Consider the following 23,461-nt stretch of genomic DNA (forward strand, 5'->3'; position numbering starts at 1 on the left):
ATATTCTCGTTTCTGCGAGACTTGATCTCAGCAAAAGTGACTCTGAGTCGAGCACGCTAAAATTAGCGATTTACTGTTCGCACTACAGACATTATAAAAAAGGAAAATATTCAATACCGTCATTCTGATAACGTGTACGAATATCTTGCAAGTATCTGCATTATCACTTGTAAAATTTTCTTTCCTTTATTTTTGCATTCTTGACAATTATTTATGGATCAAAGTATCTATTGAGATTTAAACAATTTTTTTTATTCATCTTTTTGGCTGCTGTTTAATGTATGCGTGAAAATAATTCGTAATGATAGCCGATCCAATTTAGTATAGATCTGTTTGTAAGATTTTTGGTTGAATATGATCAATTATTAGTTTGTATTTTTGTCAATCCTCTGTTGCTACACAGGACCTGATAACTTGACTAAAGATAGTTTAATAAACGAAGCAAGGGAACAGTGCAATACCACGCGCAGCCTCGTCTCTTCTGAGGTAAATTATCGTTTTATTATAATATGTACATTTCTTGTGCAATGTGTATGAAATATGAGGCAATTCCTATTGTTGCACCGATACTTCTTCATGTACTATCAATAAAATCTTGATCCATTTTATGGAATTTTTCTGTGTACTCAGAAGGGACTTCTACGTCTTTCAGATTATCCAAGCCTATTTCTTCTTCTGTCCTAAAATTTAAGAAACATTCGCTAAGAATTACAATTTAAAAAGAAAATTGGAAAAGATATAAGATTGTAAAATAGGAGCAAAATTTCGTACCTGATCAAAATATCTACGACATTCTCACAGGTTAACAACGCATTCTTATTCTGTTCCCATTTATGATACTCTCTGAGTATTATATATGTATTCTGTGTTCTCAATATTTCCCTGCCTTTTCTTGTTGCACAAAGTTGAGCTAAGGCTTCTAGTAATATGATCCTAAAACACAATAGAAGAATAACAGTTTCCATTTAGAAATATTATTGATTTCATAGACACGTTTCTGCACCTGATATCCAGGTCTGGCTCTCTCTGTTTCGTCTCTGACAAATATTGCAGACTAATTGGTAATTTATCATTGTCCTCGTCATCAAACTCTTCTGGCCCAGCCAATGGTAACAGAAGGTATGACAAAATATCCACTTCAGGACTTAATAACCATTCATGATTTTGTACATCAAAGCAACAGTTTTTTAAAGTGCCAACAATTCCACCGCGTCTCACTAAGCTGCCTGCATATTCTGTAAAAGGAAGCAGTCTCTGGATGACACAGCGGTCTTTGTCCATTAAATACCTATGGACAGTAAATTCGCAATTTGATGAATTATAATTTATAAACACATTAATTAGCGATTAGATATAAATTATAAAGGATTAATTAATGATCACCTTCTTACATGTGGAGACTGACTGAGATTACTGAAAACTGGGCCTAAATAATGCAGGTTGGCTCCAGAATTGTTATAATGCTTTGCAGTGAATGCTGCCACAATGGCGTCCCATGTGTAACCGCTTGTTTCAATAAGTGCTATAACTCTATCAACCAAGTGCTGTGGTCTGGTCATATTGGAAAGGATCATACAGCATGGATCTGCCAAGATGCTTTCTTCGTCCATTATACACCTACCAAGAAAATCAAATGATGAAAGAAAAAAAGAAGAGTGTTATTTGGTCTTGTTAATAATGTGTTTACCTAATACAAACATGTATTAAATTGTAATTATATTTTCCATCCTTTGGTTGAGTTTCTGATATCAACAGAAATGCACTGGTTCCCGCTTCATCCGCAGTTATGTTTATTAAAGCTAGAGCTGCATCTTTGGAGATTGCTGCAGAAGAATCTTGTGTCAACGCAATTAATTGCGTCAATAAATCTGGAAGTTTTAATAGCAGCTCTCGTCCTTCTGTGGTTCCAGTTACGCCTGATATTCAAAGATTATTATGAAAATTAATAAAAATAAGAGGTTAGGATCACAAAGATTGAACACGTTTTGATCATAATTACTCACTGAGGACATGTTGTAATGCAACAGCTTTTAAGTCTAGTCGCGTATTCGGATTTAAGTATTGACAAATTTCTTGAAGAGACTCCATTCTAATTAAGTAACTTTTTAAAATAAAATATGTATCGTATATTGATCGAACACACGTAAGAAAACGATTATAGTGATATCTAACGGTGAACACGTTAAACTGAATAAAATGATACTAGGGTAACCATTGGCAGTACCTGTTGAAGTTAAAATAGGTCACGAATTTATTTTGGGTAGAAGTTTCCAACATATGTTAACAGATGTCTCTAGTTTATTAGGACCATTTCCAATATGGTGCTCGTAACCACGTAAATACATAACCTATTCTAATCGTTTACTGGAAAAAAAGCAATCTTTATTTATAATATTGTTATTGAAATAAAAATCGTTAATGAAAAATGACGACTGACGAAAAAGTAACCACAGCAGAGGAGATATTGAGTGACAAATTGTCTGATATTGCAGACACAAATAATATAATTATTACCAATAATACGAAAAAAGTAAAAGCTAAGAAAGAGAAATCATTCGAGCAACAAATTCCAAAAGGTAAACCAAAGTCTGGTAGGATATGGAAGGAACAAAAGAAGAGGTTCGTAGAATAAAGAAGAAAAATATATTTGATTTTATTGAGGTTAACCTTAAGGGCTGTGTTTGTTTTATAAACAGGTTTTCATCTATCGTGAAAACACGTGGCATACGATTGTCCTTTGACAAGAAACAAAAATTGAGGGATGATTTAAAACACGTTAAAGAAATGTCAAGAGCGATAAAGGCAGAAAAACAAGCAGAAAAGGAGGCAAAGAAAGAGAGAAGGAGAGCTAATCTAAAACGCACAAAGGAGAATGAGAAGAAGGGTGAAATAGTACAAGTTGTAAGTGTCATTGCTAATAATTAAAATTGTCCCAATATAAAATTAAATTAATAATTTAACAAAAGTAAAATTGCGATTAAATATAACGTTTATTTATAGATTACAAATACTGCAAAATTAAAGAAGATTAAGAAGAAACATCTAAGAATGATACAAAAAAGAGATACACTCAATTTGTAGAAAAAAAAGCATTTGTTGAAACTAATGTTTGTGATCTATTTAAGGTGAATAACAAAATTGCCTTCCTTTTATATATTGAAAAAAAAACAAATGTTTGTGATGTATATAAAATCTAAGATTATGTCATTCATGGTAAAATTTAGTATATCATGTGATATATCAATAGGTTTTGAATTGAATACATGTATATACTTTTTAAATGTCATAAGAATTTGTAACACGCACATAATCTTACTAAATATCATCATATTTCTTAATTTAACCAGTTTCGTTAACTGTTTGTAATTCCTAATTGTTTTTCTTCTCTTGCCTTTTGTTTTGATACAAAGTCTTTAAGATTCTCTCTCAAGTTGTATCCATTTTGGTTGATCCACTGAAAATAAATCATTAATGAAAATATTAAGGTAATTAAAGCAATGCTAAGTTAAAAGCTAAAAAATGTACCATCGTTTTGACCCATTTTGGAAGATTTTCCTTATTTTCATGCATCAGAAACCTAAAGAATAAACGAATCAATCATACTTCTAACAAAAACTTTTCATTTATATTCTGCTAAATGATCAACAACCTTTCATCGACTAGCAATACAGCTCCCCAATCGTTAATATGTCTTAAGCAACGACCTAAAGCTTGATTCAATGCCCTAAAAGCTTGTATACTGTACCACTCTGAACCCTTCAACAATCCTTTCTTAACGTTCGTATCATTGTAATTCAGTTTCATATCAATCACAGGATCTTTCCTTACTGCATATGGTATTCCAACCTAAACAACAATATTGTAAATTTGTTCGTGATTTTCTCTTTTCAATTCTACTAAAAAGTGGTAGAAACTTACAGTAATGACACAACGTGCTTCATTATCCTTAAAATCAATTCCTTCTGCTACTTTTCCTCTGAAGACAGCCAGAAATAAAGCTCCAGTGATTTTTCCTCTTCGTTCAGTAGATGTCTGCTCTATCACTTGACGATATTCATACATGATATCTTTAAGATCACCACCATGGCGTGGTTCTATGAAGACTTGCTTCACATTGTTGATTTTCATCCAAATGGAATTATTTATCCACCTCTGTATTTGTGTGTGCATCACATTATAGGATGAGAAGAAACAAAGGATTCCATGCGGCACTGACTCACAAACATCCAACAATACTGCACCTAGTTCATCCTGGAAAACAATCATATATCAGCTATCTCAAATAGAACAGGACAATACTTTGAAATAATAAAAATCTCCAATTTAGTAACGCAACGACTAGAAAAGCGATTTTACATGCAATTCCTAATAATAGAATTTTAGTAGTATTAAATGTGCTAAATTATTATATAAAGAGAAATTAGAAATTTGATCAAAAATTAAATAAAATTGTAAAGAAAGCGACATTATACTTGAAAGGTCGAATTTTTAGTATGCAATAGCGAATACGTTAAACTATTCTCAGGAGAAAATGTGTAATTTTGTTATTAAAATTATAAAGAAGGAAATATATATGCATAACATACTTGAAAAGCCCAGCTGTTCACAGATTGATAATTCGCCCTTAGTTTAACTTCATTCGGTCCTTGAGGTATGCACATAGCGTAAACTTGTTCCTTGGGTATCACGTGGCCGGTGTTGAGCACGTGTGCAAATGACGTTCCCAATTCGCTTTGGAACGACGCAGTCGGACTCAGGGTACCGGACGCGAGGATTATAGAGCGCGCTTGTCGAGCAAGCGGTGCAAAGGTCACACCCGGATTCATGCACAGTAATTTCAAGGTTCGTACACGCTGTGTACACACTTTCGATGACAACCATGTATTCTCAGTGGCCTGCGATTTTGGGAAAAAATCAGAAATTCTGTGATTTCCTTTTAAATACAATCTTTTTTAGGGGAACAGAGATGTCAAATTCTATTAAATCAATTGGATCTGAAATATTTCAAAATAAGAGAATATAAAGAATCTGTAGATGTTGAAAAAGTAAATTTACCATATTTTTATTTAACATTCGAAAAAATAACTTTCGAACGATTCCTAAATCCTAAATATAATACCATTGGTGGTTGCAAGATTTCTTAAAATAATCGTCTTAGAGAATTCTTCTGTTTCAAATTATTTTTTTCATTCATAACTTGAAAAAATAATTTATATGTGCCTTGTAAATTTATTTAATTTTCTTCAATCGGACGCAATTGTAAAAAGCGAATTTTCAATTTTACACTTACGTATTTGAAATCCTTTACTGTGGTTTCTGTTATACAGGCCCTAAAGTCGTTCATGTATTCGCTAGAAGTGATCATCCGTATAGTGAACATTAGTTGTTCAATTAATTTCTTGGTGGCGGGTGAAATAACCGGCTGTAACACTTTCTGAAATGTTCTACTCTCCTCTTTCGCTTTATTCGAATCTGCAATTGCTGCGTTGCACGCTCCCAGGAACTTAGTATACATGGTTTCGTTTAAACCGTTCATGTTAAATAATTCTAACAGCTCTGCACCGGTCCAGTACGGACTTGAAAGATTGTCGCTGTTATAGCCCTGTTAACAGAATTTACTATATTGCAATTTTAGAGGAAGATCTTTAGAAGATATTTAACTGTTCGAAACAATAGTTTTACAATTTTATAAATGAATGGGGTAAAAGAATGAATAGATTAAATTTCTCTAGTATTAAATAATTGGAAATTAGATTAACTAAAAATGAACTAAATACTAAACAATTATGGAATTTCGATTAAATTAATTAATTAGATGCCATAATAAAATACATAACAAGGTATATTATTTAATTAGATGCCATAATAAAATACATAACAAGGTATATCTTGAATTGAGAACTGGACTGAAGTGCTAGATATACCATACGTATTTTGATATTATAATCATGCGATCGTGTAATTTTATTGTATAAATAATTTCTTGAGTAATTAACAAAAGGCTTACGACTTTATCGACGCCCGTGATTTTCAGAAGATTCACCAGCTTGAGAGAATACGTTTGAAGAGTTCCATAAATCTCGGAATCTGCAGCTCTTTGTTTCATAAGAGATTCACATTCAGTCGCAACGGCTGTAAGATGATCCTCGCGAAAACTAACGCTTGCAACATCTCTGCAGATGTCTTCTATATTATGAGCTTCGTCCAGAATAATCACATGGCCGGCCACATTCAGTTGCATCTGAATAAATTATAAGATGTTCTATGAAACTTCGATAGAATATTTTGCACGTATTATTTCAATAAATAGACTCACACTTTCACGAATATCGGGATCCACGATGTAGTTATAAGGGCAGAAAATAATGTCCGCGTGTTCCATTAAATTTCTGGCGGCGAAATATGGACACAGTTCTTCGTTTCTTCCGATCGCTACCAAGTCTTCGATGTCCCATATATCGTTCAAACCTCGACTTTTCGCCCCGCGAAACGTTGCAATGATCTTTTTGTTAGATTCGTTGTAAAACGGACAGCCTTTGCGCTACAAGAATTTTTTGGATTTTTAACTACATTGGAAAATTCGCCTTCGAAGTTGGGAACAAAATGTAGGAGTTCGTCTGGAGAACATTTTTACGCAAAGAAATTGTTTGCAAAGATTATCGAAGAAATTTTGGAAACTTTGGAATTTTGGAAGTTGGAATTTTTCCACGGAGATTTCCTTTTCTTGAAACATTGGAACATTTCTTCGAAAATTAGAACTTGGAATTTGTTCACGAAGATTCTTTTTACAAAATTAGGATAGAGTCAAAGCGTTGGAAGCAGTTTCAAAAAATTCCACGAACGATCAGAAAGTCGATTAATTTTCAGGATCTGGGTGAAAACAAACATTTTGAATGTCCAACAGGTCGTTGCAGAGCTCAGTTTTATTTTTCGTAGTCTCTTGGATGCAAGTGTGCTCTCTACTGCTCAAAATAGTCATTCTAAAAAAAGAAGGAAAAGAAAGAGCAATCAAATTAGAAATTTCCTTCCAATGTAAGCTACTGAAAAACTTCCTCTTACTTTTTGTGTCTGTACGAAGTTTTCTTTAATTCCCTTACAACCTGTTCGATCTGCTTGTGCGTTCGCGTACCGTAGAATATTTTTGACATCTTTATCTTCTTTCTAAAACGATATTATACATTTATATGAACAAAAATAAATTGAAAAATTTGGTTACGAAGTTGGAATAATTCTTACGATTCCTCATACAAGTCCCCGATATCTTCCTCCTCGTCATAGTCTTCGTAATAATCCGTACATTTTGTATTCGAGCTTTCAGGAAGGTTTTCTCCATTGTTTTCGCGCGACGTTGTTGATTTGCAGTCCTCTGAAACAAATTCCGCTTGATAAAAATATTTCAATCTGCCCTTTACCGTCATTGAGTTCAAGAAATTATACTTGAGATTCTTTGACGAGAGAAAAGGTATGTCAATAATTCTTTTCTTCGGTAAGTATCTTTTTTCTGCAACCACCTCTTTTATAATTTATCCGCTATCAACCGAAGAACTCGTATTATTAACTCAAAACCTTCCAGTAACGTAGAATCGTAATACCAATCAAACATAAGAAATGTTCTAATTTTATATTCACCACAGAACTACTTTCAAAATATATGAGTGTTTTTCGAATAAAAATCTTTCTTCCACCCCTTGCGTCCAAAAATATGATAATACAAAAGAATACAAATTAAATAGAAATTCTCTTTCCATTTCCAAAGGCTTTGTTCCATTTCGTTTATTAAAAAATTTACTGATTCCTTACTAAAATTATTACAAGAAATTTAAAAAGAATCTATCAGATCTATATCCTCCTTAATCTAATGTTGTTTCAATCCCTGCGTCTTCTTGTACACTTTGAATTCGTTTATTTATATACGATAAAAATACAAAGATAAGCAAAGATGCGAAGTATAATAAGATACAATAAAACACTATATAACAACAAATGTCATTCCATTGGAAAAGCTTGCAAATTTGAAATCTATATTCTTCTTCAACCCTTTCTCTCATGTCTTTCGTTGTATATTAAAATTTTTATGGAAAGAAATCCTACGCGAAGATTATTAAAGAAATTACGAATTTTTCCCTGAAGATTTCTTGAAAACGGAATATTTCTTCCCGGTCGTTCATAGTAATATATTCCAAGATCCTGTGCACAATAAAAAAAGCCGAATGCGAAATAAGCAAAAATCCGCCGATTCGTTGGTGGATCGCAAAGAGCAGAAAAAGCAGCTGCAATAAAAAATATCACATTCTCAAGAAATTTCCTAATCTCGTATAATAAAAAGTAGCTCTCAAATCTGTATCCACTATATCTCAGCCCTCTTCAACCCCTTCCCTTATACATTCCAAGTCCCGCGCCATTTATACACAATGAGAAAGCCGAATAAGAAATAAGCAAAAATCCGCCGATTCATTTTCAGATCACAAAGAACAAAAAAAAACGGAGAGTAGAAAGAAGAAGAAGAAGAAGAAGAAAAAGGAGAAAAAAAAGAAAATAAAAACGAGGCCAAGGGGCGAAACGTCGGAAAAGGGACAGGAATCTTTCATCGAATTCGCATGATCCCCGGGCGCATCCTCGATGCGAGCGATTTCTAAGGGGCGCGCTCGACTAACTGAAAAGGATTACGCTTATTTAGGAAGTTCCTCGCCGTTGAAAAGGATCTCTTCTCCGCAATACAGATAGGAAGAGAGAGAGAGAGAGAGAGAGAGAGAGAGAGAGATCATCTTTCCTCTCGTTTTCGCTCGTTCTGTTCTATTAATGCCTGTGAAAACGAGACGAGGAGACGAGCGAGAGGAATGTCAAAACAGCGGGATCGGTGGCAGGTGAAAGGGCAGGGAATCCATTGAGCGGGATCAATAGGGGTGGTTTAATCCACCCTCTCGCTGGATGTCGACAAAAGGGGCCAAGCTACTCGAAGGAAACGCACAGATGGGGCCGAAGAAGATGGAGAAGGGGCGGTTTTAATCCTTTCGCGTGCCTCGGTTTGCTTCGAGTCAGAAAAATAGAAATGATGGTGAAATGACAGTGAAAAGCCAATGAAATGGATGTTTATTCGTAAGCGGATTTCGACGAACGCGTACGAAGATCACTGGCAGAGGTCCTTCACGGGGTATTCGAAGATTTTCGAGAGGTAAATCCATTTCTCGATGCAGATGGGGTAGTTTGATGAATGATGTTTGACATGATGTTTGACGAGGAGGAATGCGAGGTGAAGCCATTTCGTGATTGAGGACGCGGTACTGTGATGGATGATATTTGACGTTGATAAGATTCGAGCAGCAGGTGGATGAATTTCTACCGATGTAGATGGGGCGGTACGTTCGACGTTATTTTTGTGTTCGTTGACATCGTCTTTATATAAGCACGTTTTGTAATATCGAAGACATTTTATTTTTATATCGATATTTCGTGTGCATAATATATTTTAGATTGTCTTTAGACTGTATTTTAAGATTATATTTGTGGATGGTTGAACCAATATCGATAGGATACGAAGATTCTCTTTTGGAGGTGGTATTATTATGAATATTTATCGAAATTATTTTAATGATTCTTCGTGAGTTTCTACATAAACGTTTTGTAACATTGTGTGATAAGATTATTTATTAATTTAGGACGATCATAAAGTATCTGATTTTATTTTATCGCTTCTCACGAAAATTCTTCTTGGAGATTTAAAATAACAAATATTTAGAATGAAATGTAAAAAGTGTGTTGTTTCCACATTAAATACATAAAAGTTAAAAAATACACATTTTAATTACGAAACTATCATCTTCTAACGAATTCCACGTCGAACCATTTCCTCGAAGCGATGTCTCCATCAATATTCAATATTCAATATCCGTATATGAAGAAGAAAATCCTAAGTTTCAACATGATATACAAAACGATCTGTGAAGATGAAAATATTTGACGAACAAAAGGAAGGTTTAAAAAATTGATACAACAAAATAAAACAATAATTCATATAATATAAATTTTCTCCACGCGATGTCTCCGTCAGTATTTAGTATTTGTGTAAGAAAGGGAAGATCCTAAGTTTCAACGTGATATACAGAACGACCTATGAAGATGAAAATATTTGTTGAACAAAAAGGAGATTTAAAAAATTAATACAACAAAATCAAACTATAATACGTACACCGTAGTGTAAATAATTAATAATTCATATACGTATGTTACAACACCTACTTTTATAATTCTTTAAAGTACAGTCCCATTTTCATAAAAGATTCACTTCAAACGCAGAAAAATGAAAAGCTAAATACCAATATGAATAAGTAAGCTTATTTTAGAGAACCGCTTACGTACAAATACAAATATTTATTTCGTAGAAAAAAAATCTACAGGGCAAACACAAAATTCCAATTATTCATATAGTAAAATAATGCATAACAAAATGCAAAACAAATTTGTCAACAATTTTCTCGAACTTCATTCAAACGCTATTAATAACCCTTCTTGACGACAGCAGTGTTTAAAGGGTTAGTACATTTATAGCTAACATCCTATAGCTATGAACAAATAGCTAACAATAAGAATAAGAAAAGAATATTCAAAACCCATTTCTTTAAGCGGAAATTTATGGCTTTGGCATAAACGGGACGATACCATGTATAGTGTAAATAATTAATAATTTCTCAGTTTATGCCTCCGTAAGCAATTCCAGCCGATATCGACTATCCTATCGAAAATTCCGGCTTAACGAACAACCATTTTCGAACGAATTCGAGGTGGAAGCGTGTCCTCGACGTCTCCATCGATCCCTTTTGGCTGGCACGAACGCAACAACCCGCAAGTGTCCGGACGTCGAGGGCGTAATTCGATGGCGACGTTAAAGGGGGCGTCTCTCAGGGGTGCGATAACTTTCGGCGTCGACTGTATCGCTGGATGATACCCCTCGGGGTTTTCTCCCCTCGGGTGTTGGGGTGTGTTTCGTTGCCAGGCAACGACACCCTCAAAGTCCCCGCTCTGATTGGCCCCGTCCCGCTTCTTCCTGTCTTAGCCTCTCTCTTCTCACCCCCTTCGACAATCAGCCAGCCGCGACCGTGCCTCCTATCGACGATCAAAACCACCCTTCCCCTCTGCGTCCCTCGTTTCGCCCATCGAGCCGCTCCTCAGCGACGAAAATGGAAAGTCGAACACCTTTTCTGCGCTCGATTGAGTCGAATTCGATTTATTCGATATCCACTTCCACGATTTTGCTAATACACGATTAACCCTCCATTCATGAGTCACCTCTTTATTTTTCTGTGCAAAATCGTCGGAGCGATTTACATCTCGTATAGGTTTATCATCGAGAGAACTTTAACGGAATAGAAAAATTGAAGTAAATAGAAAAAAGAAACAAAGGAAATATTTTTGTTCGTTAACTTACGATTTACAAACAGTGTGATCTGCTAAAACTAATAGAATAGAGCGCGATGTCGAATCTCTCGACTTCAGTGATTTCTTCGATCGTTTCGGGTGCAATGGATCGAATTCGATTTATTCGATTTATCTACTTGTACGAGTTTCGAATATGATATGGATATTTGATTAATTTTCTTCACTTGTGATTTCTTTGATCATCGCTCTCGACGAGTAAACTATAACGTGGCTGGATTTTATAAAATCTTTCATTAAGATTTTGTATCTCTTTTCTCTTTGGTTTGATACAAATGTACAGTTTCGATAAAAATTATCAGTCATGTTTGAACCATCGATTTCGTGCAGGATTCCGTGTTGAGGGAGAATAATCTCAACTTGCCCCAAGGACCTACTTTAAGAACCTTCTCGTCGAGATGTTCCATTTTTCGTTTGTTTTAAAGTATCATCACAAAGTTTCTGTTACATTCTCTGTAAAGTAGAACGCGAGCGTTAACCTACTCCAACAAACGATCCATAGATCCACAAATAGCAATAGTTTCACGACACTATCTTATCAAACGATGTATGCAAAATGCATGTAAATGAGTTCGCAAAAAAACTTTAGAATTGTATCTATAAAAATACGAATTTTTCTCAAACATTCGCAGTTATAAAACAAGTTTATAAAATAAAATAAAAGTAGATCACAAAAGTAACAGAAAGCATTCGACTTCTGGTTAGGCACAGCATAAGTATTAATACTTATGGGTGGCAGTATGATTGCTAGAAGCGTAAATTTCTAAATAAAATAAATAAATTTAACAATTACACTTTACTACCTTGTACTATTAAACTGTTTTAATTAAATAAATTTAGCTGCTTACGTGTGGCCAGTGTAACCGCTAAAAGTTTACATTTTCGGTATAAATAAAAAATACTGGTCGCTAAAAGCTCCAATAAATTATTCTAACAAGATAAATTGAACTACAGTTGATGTAACTCATTGCGTAAATGGATTGAAACAATTTTGCTGATGGTGAACGAAATTACAATATGAGATAATAAAAACTGTGCGGTATTCGAATATCAAAGTTACTCGCTGTACTTAATTATACGATGTACAAATTCAAATTGAAATTAACCTCGTCGAAAAGCGATACGCGAGAAAAGTGTTGCATTCGAAGATCATCAGTTTGGCGCGCGAAAATGTCAACGAGACCGCTCGAATCCGGCAATTAATTTGATTCTCGGTCCACACGAGTTAATTCGTATCACCGTGGCGATATTTTGAAATTTATTATACGGCGCGTAAACCGAGCTTCCTCCGGCAAGCAATTATACCAATTAACCATCGGCTCTCATTTCCATTCGTCGATTCGTTAAAGTATCGCGCTACTCTTTCATTCGATTCATCCTCTTTTCTTCCTGAATTAAAATTATCGAACAAAACATTGACCATAAAAACGGTATGACTGTGTTAAAAATGATAATCGAACGCAAAAATATGCGCTCGTATTTTTCATTGATCGAGGAGGATTTAATTGATATTTAATCGCGGAGAACGACCTTTGTTTGGAACGAAATCGAGGTCAAGATGCGTTCGATGATATCGCGCGCTATTGAGAGACCCCCAAATGAATCGTCCACTGTGCCGCTTCTTATCTTTGCGAATAATTCTGGCCGAGAAGGAAGAAACAGAAAAAATGGAAAAGAAGAAAATCCAAGAGGAACAATACGGTGTCGTGTCCCGTTGCGTATTTCATTCCCATTCATCGTGGCCAGTATGAATGAACTCGTTTCACGTCGATCACTCGCTCCGTATCTCGCGCATACTCGTTCACGTATATCGCGAATAAATAAACAGTTGATTCCGCGAGCATAAAGCGGTCGATTCTTCGATTCTAGCCTCTGGATCGTTCGTACGATTTGCTGCAGAGGATAATTAATATCGGTTATCGTAAGCATAATCGCTACTTGGAGAGAATATTGGAATATACAGGGTGTGGTCGAATAATATGCACAAATGGGTACGAGGTGATTCTTTATGGAAAAATAAGAACGAAATATGGAATAAAATTTGTTCGTTTAAAGTTTAGTTTTCGAGAAAGTCGAGTTTGAAAATTTATCAAGTATACTTGAACATGAACGTGTATGTAGAGTGATAAAAAGAACGATACGCGAGGAATATTAGCCCTGGCCGCAATCTGTGGATCGTGAATTTGACGCGAATTCTTCTACGTCAATTTTTCTCTCATTTAAAGAAACGAAAAATATGTTTTAATTTCGTAACATTTCGAAAAGATGTCGAACGTAAAATTGAAACGAGAACACGCATGCTAATGATATGTTTCTCCATTTTGATCGAACAAGAGATACTTTTTAACGGTAGAAAAATATAATGGGTCAAGGAACGTAGCGACATTAAACAACAAGGGGTAAATAACCATTTTTCAAAATTAGTGCGAAACTACTTTGTTCCTGAGTTCGTAGCAAACTTCCTTCAAAACTATTTACTTCTTAGAAACGAAACGTCTTCTTAAACACAATGCATCAAAATGTCCGTATTTTTTCCTATTTTTGTCTCAATTATGGCAGCACGTCGTCGATTAATCGACACAGAAAGGGTTAAATATATCAACACATTTTTGCGCAAAAAGAAAGAAAAACGAGGAATACGAGGGGATAAATTAAAATATGATTGGCATTGTAATATCGTAAACGAATTTATCGAAAGTTGGAGCAGCCTTAACCCGGCCTTCCTTTTGTTCGAAGTTGTCCAGAGAATTAGAGATTATTAGCGGGGGGATTTCGGTCTCTATCGATATGGCTTTTGTCTCGGCTCGCCATAAAGTTTCGCGAGGCACCGCAATCCAACCAATTAGCAACGATTTGCTAAATCAAGCCGCAGCCACGAATTAATTGGTCCTCGACTTTCTTCCACTACCCCAACCCCATGCCATTCCGCCCTTTCTCGTTTTCTTCCTCGTCTGTCGTCGACAACAAATACTCTAAGTCCTCTTCGATGAGAGAAACCGCCGTTCCTCTCCAAGGTTCACCTCGTATTTTTCTTGCTCGTTTTTCCCCGCCCGGCTGGAATATCGCGTTAAGAACACCGGAAGAAGCCGCGATCCGGGATCCCAATTATCGGTTCTGTCGAGGCGATCTCTTCTTTTTTAAGCAAGAATCCTTTTTATTCTTTTCTTCGGGACCGAATAGGGGAGACAGTGTTTGATCGATATTTTAGACTAAGATTGAACGAAAAAAAAAAAAATTACATTCAAAAACAGATATTTTGAGATCGAGATTCTTGGTAGATGACGTTTGACTTACTATTTGGCTGAAATAGATTATTGCTCAGGATTATAGCATTTATTTAATTCTCTATCTATGGTGCAGTTAATTAAGTATTGTTACGACTCTTCCCTACATGTATTCTTTATAATATGGGACGTATGTGGATCTCTGGACGTATTGGATTCTGTTTTAAAAATGAAGTTAAGACAGTCACGAACTAGGGCAACGAATTGTTTCTTATCTTTGATTTTTCGAAACGCAATACCTCGAAACGATTCTTTCCTTCTCCTTTCTTTGTTCTTGTCGGCAGGCGATAAACGAAAAAGAGAGGAAAAAAGAAAGAAAGAAAGAGGAATCGATCGTGGCCATTGTACCGCTGGGGATGGATTAGAAATTCTGCGATGCCGTGGCCGTCGACAAAGGGATTACGGAAATTTAAACGATTCGCCGTAGTTTACGGGTGCATCGTGTCCATATGTCGCGCACATCGGCGCCGGCATTGTGTCGCCGGATCGTTTCGCAATTCGCTCGCGCAGCGGGTGCATCGCGAAAACGCGGCAATTTCAATGCGAACGTTTCTGCGATGCTGCGCCCGAATGGGGTCGACGCCAGCTCGTTGATTAATTCGCGAGATTTTTCTCTTTTTTTCTTTCTTCTTTCGCTTAATTATTCGCCTGTGATTCGAATGCAGTTAGAACAAATTAGAATTCCGAATGAATGCAAGTAAATAGAATCAATCTTCAACGTTGTGCGACGCTTTGAATTTATTGTATGTATTTGACATATGTAATTTTATTTAAGTTTTATTTGTTATATATTATTAAATATTATAATAATTAATTGATATTGGTATTTTCATTGATATCTAGTCTTACTGCCTGTTCATTTATTTTTCTACCTAACTCTATACGAGGAGCAAGGGAAAAACGAGGAATATCGATTTTTCGTGATTTTCACAGTTTTATAACTGTGACACATTTCGTTTATAAGAATTGCAAAACTATCAAATTACAACGATTATGATGCTTCGAAATTTCTGCATAAGACAACATTAAAGATTTGGTGTAGGTACTGGTTAAAAACAGGAAATGTTCACTCTGTACTCGAACAAAACACGGATAAAAATATTTTATAAATCATATTAGAGTTCGTTTTATTAATCATTCTTTTTTTATGACGACTAATTGTAAGCATGTAAACTTCATTTTATGAACAGTGCAGTCAAATCCACTGAATCTTATTCCTTTTCTGGTGGACTACAATATTCAAAATTAATTTTTCAAATAAAACCATTTTGTGACATTCTTTGTTTTTCTCGAAAATAATTTCAAAACTATTCCTAGATTATCAATATGGAATAAAAGAACGTTTTCTTTCAGATCCTCTTATTATCCTTCGTCCTCTTCTGTTTGTATAGAATCTTACTAAACTACTCTATCTTTTGTTTCTTCTTTCGTAAATTTTCTCTTTGATTCTTGGAAACAATTATTGTACGATATAGATAGATGGAGAACCTTAAAACAACCCCTGAATTATCAATAGCGAATGAAACAATAGCCTTTTTCAGTTTATCTATTGATTCTGTGTGGCCATTTCAAAAGCTGTTCATAATTCAGTAATGAATAATCTATCTACAGTGTGCCATAGAATTATTCGCACAGTCGAGAATGAAACAGAAATTTATGAAACAATAAAACAACGGGAAGAACTTCTTAATATTTGCTATTCAAAATTAAGAAATTGTAGTTTGAAAAATTATGAGATAATTAGTCATGACAATCCTTTAAAATTTTGCCACGTCACAAAATTAACGCTGACAGCAATAGCAACGATACTAAAAAAGACAGCCACTCTAAGTTGTAACGCAAAAAGGATATCCTACGTACCAATTAATATTTCATAACGAAAAGTATCATTTTGAATTCCGCTATTTAAGAATCTCGATCATATTATGTCTAAATAAAAAGATGTCAAAAGAGCCAATTTTATTACATTTTCACCTGTTGACGTACTAAAATTAATTCATAGTACAGAAGACTAAATTGTAAGGAAATGAATGAAATGGAACATCAATTGTCTGTCTTTCCACGTAAAGCCAGAAAGAATTAAAATTGCAGCAATGGAAGCTACGCGAATGGTGGTTGAATATACGCCATTTCTTTGGCGGAATAAAAGCAACGTGGAATCATTACATTCCTGGGCAAATAGGGGCGACGCGATCGCAATCCTCGGCAATAGTTCACGGCGTAGAAAAGACCTAGCGAGTGGAGGCGGCCAAACAAAGGGGGTTGCTGGCGATCGAGGCCTCCTCGTTCCGCGAAGAAAACAGGCAAAGAGTCGACGAGAATGCGGCATCCGGGATAGCATCCCCCGTGTCGTACAGAAACGTTATTAGCACGAGCCTCTGCTTCTACAACCACCCAGTGACCTCATCCCTCTGTGCGTTGCCTTTGCAAGGATGAAGAGAACACAGAAGAGGAAAAATTGAGAAAAAGAGGGTGCATTACGTTGTAACGTATGAGATGCACGTTTGAACGTTCCAGATTCTTAATCTGCATTACGTTGAGAAACGCGTACGTTTGTAAGCGTACGGTTATCGATAAGAGTTTATGAGAAATTTAAATAAAAAAATCGTTCAGCTAAAACTTCTCATTGAGAAACCAGTCGATGTGAGAAGTTACGATGAGAAGTGGACGAATCGGTTATGAGAAATTCAGAGGAGTCTGCCAAGAATCCGAATCTAGTTTGTGGAATTATTTACTAAACGCGTGGGACAAATACAACGGAAAATTCAATAATGCAAATACCGAAAGACGAATGGTGAGATGAAAATGATACGTATGAGACAAAATCGTAGCTGTATTAGGAGGTTTTCTTTATATGCTTTGAGATTCTAAACGAAATTGTAATTTTAAAGGTCCTAACAAGTTGCTAACGATTTTTTAATAACATCTAGTATTTAAGAAAGGAACTGTATATCTACGGAGATTCGATAAAGTTTAGAACAAAAGTATCTTTCGAAAATTGACGACCTTAAAAAAATTAACGATATTTCATTAAATTGTAGCAATCAATGAAAATTACTTTACTTCAATGAAAAGTAAAAAATATTTATTTCCTGTTAAAAAAATTGACATCTTTGTATGTTGCGATCTAACAACTTCGCTCGAAGAATATCAAAACTATTTTGAGAAAATAACGAGAAAATAAGAAACGAAGAAAAGATGAGAAAAGAGCCGAAGTTTCTAATCGAGAATGCTTAAGGGCAAAGCAAATACGCAGGGGAGAAAAATGCCTGCCTTAGTCGGATCGAGATACGGTTACTGGCGGAAAGTGAAGAAATAGGTCGAGCAAATACATAAATAAAAGGAAAAGTAGCGAGAGGAGCGTTGGGATTAAAGTGGGATGGGATCGAGGAGGTAAAGAAATACTTTCAGCGTTGGAAATACTTTTCTCCCAGCGATATTACTTTTTCTCGAACCAAGAAAACATTAGCTCCGAGTGAAAATGAGACACAGAGAACCTGGCAACCACGTCGATATTACGTTGAACGGAAAGAAAAAGGGATGAAAAACCGGTCGGAAAGAAAAACGCAGAAAACCCATCAGATGGAAGAACAGAAAACTAAAACTCAGAAAATGGATAAGTTTGAAGGAACAAGATGGACAGGAGGAGAATAGGAAGAATCGTGAATAATCTATCAGTATATATGTCGATTACTGTCGTTAGCCCTGCTTGGAGGCAGGGAAAAATCGGGAAACGACGGAAAACCATCCAATATTAAGAAAACCATTAGAAAGAAGAACAAAATGGAAAGTTAGAAATGGTGCAAGAATTCAAATGACCGAAAAACGGTCAAATAGTAAGAAAATCACTAGAAAGGAGAAGAAAATTAAAACTCAGGAAATAAATGAAGATAGAAAAAACGAGTAACCAGCGATGAGGTGTATGACGCAGGAATTCTACGTCAACTACTACCACTAACGCTAATGCTGTCCCTACTCGAAGAAAGAGAAGCTTTGAAAACTATAAAGAGCACTGTGATACTATAAAAACCATTAGAAAACAGAACAAAATGAAAGCTCATAAAATAGACGAGATCGAAGAGAGCTTCAACGTGGAACAGTGTATGGCGCAAGAATTCGAAGAATCGCGGATGATCTACCACTATACTACAGCAAACTTGTAGCACTAATACTACCCCTTGGAGAAAACGAAAAATCGTAGTGGAGGAAATGGTTCGAGGAGGAAGCAAAGAGACAGCGAGAAACGAAGAGGGAAGTGTGTACCGAGGGACAGGAACCGGTGTTTGGTCGACGGGGGTTGGGCGAGGAGGGTTCGGTCGCCATGGCGACAAGCAACCCCCGGGACCCACGGAGCTCGTCGCCGGGGTTGGTCGAAAAGGGTGGCCCAGGGCGTCTGTCGGGCAGGTTAGGCCGGGCGTATAGCCCGAATGTCACTCGACACAAGGGGGACACAAGGATGTCCTGGACGCGAGCGAGACGGAACGTTCGTTCGCGGGTTGTGTGAGCGAGCAAGAGGTTAGGGTGCGAAAGGTAGACGGGAAATGGGGGGATCGAGCTCGGTACTGAGAGAGACTCTGAGCGGAGGAGAGGGTGCAGGCAGGCCAAGATGGCCGACGACGCGACACCCACCATGTCAATAACACCCTTCTTCGACGCAAAACCGAGCCAACCTCCCTCGTTTCGCCCCGAGAGTCACCCTCAGCCCACCCAACGTCGCCCACCCACGCCACTCTCTCACCCATCCCTGCTTTCTAGCAGCTGCTTTTCCTTCCACGACCTTTCGTCAGCCAGCCAGCCAGCCAGCCAGGCCTCGCCTGTTCCTGGACTATATTCACCGAGGACGACGATGATGCGCTCTCTCGCCGCGATTTTCCCCGGCTTCTTGCCTCCGCTCGCGGTAATTAACGCGACGGATCCCCTGCCACCAGAAAGGGAAACGACTACGAAGGGTGGCAAGAGGGAGAGAAACAGAGAGGGAAGAAGAGAGAGAGAGAGAGAGAGTATGAGAGAAGGGAATTCACCGACACACGGAGGGAAAGCAGCACTCGCAGAGGCCATTGCTAGCGAGGGCGTAATTCCGTTAAGTGTCTTCGTAAACTTCGTTAGCTGCATTTCCCGACATTACTCACCCCAGCGCGCGTTTCTACGCACCCTGCGCGCTCGCTAGCTCGCCCCTGATACGTGTACCGAGCGTGTTCGATGTATCTCGGGCTACGAGTACGACCAGTGAAAGTGCGAATAGTTTTTCTTTTTTTCTTCCTTTTTTTTTCTGTTTCTACCGAGTGTTCCTACTCTGAAAATTTAGAGAATTTAGTAGAGACGAACGTAATGTTGAAAACGTTTCTGATGAAACGTACGAGCTTTTCGGAGACTATGCTGATCAGCTGCAGAGATTAAAATGCATTTTCGAAAATTTAATTTGGAATTTGCGATTATTTGTGTCACGTCTTTGTGATAAATAAATTCGTAGAGGAATATCCTCTGTTTTTTGAACAGTAACCACGCGCGTAGATACGTGGCTCGTAAATAGGAGACTTTATAGAAAGTGGAGTCGGTCAGTTTGGATTTTGAGAAGCTCGTATTTTAATTTAATAGCGAACGATGACGAGGTGGAAGAAATATTTGGAGATATTTTATGAAATGGTCGCAAGAGGGGATTTATCTTTATTGGAGGAATCAATTACTGATATTCGGATCGCGTAGTTAATGCGCGATTGTTCTTGACAACTTTGGCGCTAGCAGGCATTAAATGGTATCAAACGAACGCATTGACAATCCGTTTGTGCTTGCTAAGCCCCCTTAGGACATTCGATTTGCAATTCGTGTCATAATTAACGATCATCATTATCATTCGTAGTCATTGAAATGAAACTACAATCGGATTCGCAACATTAATATGCTTTACATATTATCGACGGAATTAATAACCGCGTATGGTATTCATTACATCTCTGTCGGGCCGTGCATCAACATCACTTAACATTCTAATTTAACAATAAAATCATTCGACCCCGTGTCCCACGTTTCCGTGCAATTTTCGATGACGATCGTACTTGCCTTTGTTACCGCTCGATGTGAACCTACTGTATCTAAACAATTTTGATTACGAGCATGCGTTATTTTATCCATTAATATTGCTGTATACATTAAATAGTTAAATATAATTAATCCTAAATATTCCACGAATCGTATGATTTGGACTGCAAACTTACTTTTATCAGAAAATCAAGGACACATTTCGATAATCAAATACTCCAGAATTAACCGATTAATATTGGTTCGCGTAATTGAAAAAAAAAGCAATTCTTCCTCCCACATGCTAGAAACATTTAGAATCGTTGAAAAATTCCTGAAATTCTTTAATCTAACGTTTTCCGCATTTTTCTTTAATTCCTCCGCTTTAGTCTAAAAAGAACAATAAAACGGCAGGAACGAAACTTCATTCGAGAATCATTCGAGGGTGTGGAAACTATTTTCACAGCGCGTCGTCCAATACAGCTTCAAGAACTGAACAAAACAAGTTCCTGTTTCCTTTCGAGATAATCAATGCGGGTCGAGCTTTCGCTTTTCAAAAACCGGCCACGCGTTGTACCGACGCGGAAAAGCAGATGTTGCAAAATCAGTTAGGTCTATTAAATATAATAACCGACAGGGGTTTTCATGGTTGAACGAGCTGGAATATGTTACGTAATATTCTTCGTTCTTTTGCTGTCGGCCCTGCACAATGGAAGCAAGAGGCTGGAAGCTATGGACGATACCTTGCATCCGTTTCGAAAGAACCTTTTTCCATCGCGAACTGTTACCATATTTTCGACTAGGTTAACCATGATTAACTTACGTAAAATATCCTCCTGGATTTGCTTTTCCAGTTTCTGATTCTGGTTCTGCACTTCGGCTGGAACAGAGAAAGTATCGAGCATATTAGAAATTTGAGCTATACTTACACGTATCGTGACATACTGTTTGAAATCAATTATGCAATTAGCTAGATAAAACTGATCGTAATTTCATAGAAAAGGAGTATTGTATTATCCTTTGTCACCTCTTTGGCTCAGAATGGTTTTGGGATTATGCTGTCGCTTATAAAATGTAACTTAATTTAATTTAGGCTTCTCAAAGAAGTCGCAATAACTAACTGGTTAACAGTAACTGGACATAATCGAATAATATTCTCATAATAAATGCGTAAAGGTATCTTTTAATGTGACAATCAGGAAGAAATCATGAAAATTTACTTCGACTGATCAACGCGTAAATCGACGTAAAGTCACAAATATAAAGAGATATATGTAAAGATAATAAAATCACATATTTTTCTGTGGCACATCGAGATCCGCAAAATTTGTTTGAAGTTGTTTTACCGACGTGCAACAATGTTCCAGCCTTGTACAAGCTTAAATATAAGAAAGTTAGAATACCACAGTGCAATAACCACTATTTCGCGGTACCTAAAAGGGAAGTCCTTAAACGTTAACGTTAACGTTTCAGTTACTCCAAGAACCCACGTCGCCAAGTGCTCGTACGTAGCTGTATCACGAGTCAAAGAGTGCCAACATGCCCGAAAGAGATCGCAGCCGCAGATTAGCGTCGTTTCGGAGGTGATCCCATTCGAAACGCTTAGCACGCGTTTTCCGGTAGCACCCAGTGGCACGCATCGGCTATAAAGCTAGACTCGATCTAGGGAGCGAGAGCTGGCAAAGGGTAGCAAAATGGAACGAGACGACGAATACTAGTTTACCATAGAGTATAAGAAAAAAAGAAAAAGAGAGACGAAGAAGAAGAAGAAGACAGAGATCAAAGGAGAAGGGAATTGAACTGAGTAGTAGGAGGCAAAAGAAAATACCCCAGGGCAGGCACACACACGGCAACCCTCTGAAAAGATCTCCGCTAATGGGCATTATATTTTTCGTTAGGAGAGCCGACGGGATTATGGGCCTGTCAGAGGCCTAATAACTGGTCCCTCGGTGGGCCACCTCGCATCTGATACGGGAAACGGGGCCCTTCTCTTTATACAATGTGCGCATTAAAAACACTAATCGCAATGCGCACGAGCACGATCGCGTATTGTACTAGCGCATGGGATCATCAAAGGCCGCCGACCAAAGGCCGGGGGAAAAGCTTTTGCACAGTGGCCTCTCTTCGCCTCTCTTTCCAACTCGCTCCTCTTTTTACCGGCCGACCTCGTGAGACTTCTTCCAGGCCCAGCGAAGAGTTTCGTTTCTATCGCCGCCCACTCTTTCGCCTTTTGTGACCCCCCTTTTGCCTCGCGGGATTGATTTAATTTCTTGTTCCGCGAGAACTCCGCAACTTCGACAGAAACCGTGGTACGATACATTTTTTCTTCGTTTTCGTATTTCTAATACGACTTTCGCGCCATGATCCTTTTCCATAATAGGGAGATAACTGGCGGTTCTTCGTAAAACTAAATTTTTTTAACGAGGAGAACAGAACACATTCGGAATAGATATCTCGGAAGAGAACTTCTTAACTCTATGTAATTTGAATATATAGCATCCTATCTTTCCCTGAGTCACGACCTTCCTCTATAATGAGGAAATACTTAACCTTCAATCTCTTCGTAAGAGAAAAATTTTGCAAGAATGTATATCATTTGTTCTATAAAAAAATATTCTTCATAAGATAAAGAGACACGTTACAAAATAAAAATTGTAGGACAGAGTTTTTCATTTTCATTTCTTTTCAACATAGTGCCTACTGAGTCATGACTTTTTCCCTATAATAACCGA

The 23,461-nt window shown here is 37.0% G+C and overlaps 3 protein-coding genes across 3 annotated transcripts in view; 1 reads left to right on the forward strand and 2 right to left on the reverse strand.

The window, feature by feature from the left end:
- Positions 1–152: 152 nt before the first annotated feature.
- LOC139993673 (protein HGH1 homolog) lies at positions 153–2,165 on the reverse strand. Its single transcript, XM_072015604.1, has 6 exons — positions 2,004–2,165; positions 1,688–1,916; positions 1,384–1,617; positions 1,004–1,288; positions 772–933; positions 153–680 (listed from the first exon to the last, which is right to left on the reverse strand). Exons 1-6 carry the CDS (start codon positions 2,086–2,088, stop codon positions 575–577), a joined length of 1,101 nt encoding a protein of 366 aa, XP_071871705.1. The 5' UTR covers positions 2,089–2,165; the 3' UTR covers positions 153–574.
- A 141-nt stretch (positions 2,166–2,306) lies between these two features.
- Positions 2,307–3,172, forward strand: LOC139993677 (coiled-coil domain-containing protein 86). Its single transcript, XM_072015611.1, has 3 exons — positions 2,307–2,619; positions 2,697–2,901; positions 3,001–3,172. Exons 1-3 carry the CDS (start codon positions 2,426–2,428, stop codon positions 3,079–3,081), a joined length of 480 nt encoding a protein of 159 aa, XP_071871712.1. The 5' UTR covers positions 2,307–2,425; the 3' UTR covers positions 3,082–3,172.
- LOC139993670 (Fanconi anemia group J protein homolog) overlaps positions 2,972–23,461 on the reverse strand; it is an 86,889-nt gene continuing 66,399 nt past the window's right edge. Inside the window, exons 4-15 of the mRNA XM_072015600.1 lie at positions 21,553–21,609; positions 7,237–7,366; positions 7,060–7,161; positions 6,887–6,980; positions 6,317–6,541; positions 6,008–6,241; positions 5,291–5,602; positions 4,587–4,895; positions 3,919–4,251; positions 3,650–3,846; positions 3,526–3,577; positions 2,972–3,454 (exon numbers count right to left, since the gene is read on the reverse strand). Of these exons, the coding sequence (XP_071871701.1) occupies positions 3,353–3,454; positions 3,526–3,577; positions 3,650–3,846; positions 3,919–4,251; positions 4,587–4,895; positions 5,291–5,602; positions 6,008–6,241; positions 6,317–6,541; positions 6,887–6,980; positions 7,060–7,161; positions 7,237–7,366; positions 21,553–21,609 (2,147 nt within the window). The 3' untranslated portion in view covers positions 2,972–3,352. The remainder of the gene's footprint in view (positions 3,455–3,525; positions 3,578–3,649; positions 3,847–3,918; positions 4,252–4,586; positions 4,896–5,290; positions 5,603–6,007; positions 6,242–6,316; positions 6,542–6,886; positions 6,981–7,059; positions 7,162–7,236; positions 7,367–21,552; positions 21,610–23,461) is intronic.

Source organism: Bombus fervidus, chromosome 13 (assembly GCF_041682495.2).
Source record: "Bombus fervidus isolate BK054 chromosome 13, iyBomFerv1, whole genome shotgun sequence".
In the NCBI taxonomy this organism is placed as follows: domain Eukaryota; kingdom Metazoa; phylum Arthropoda; class Insecta; order Hymenoptera; family Apidae; genus Bombus; species Bombus fervidus.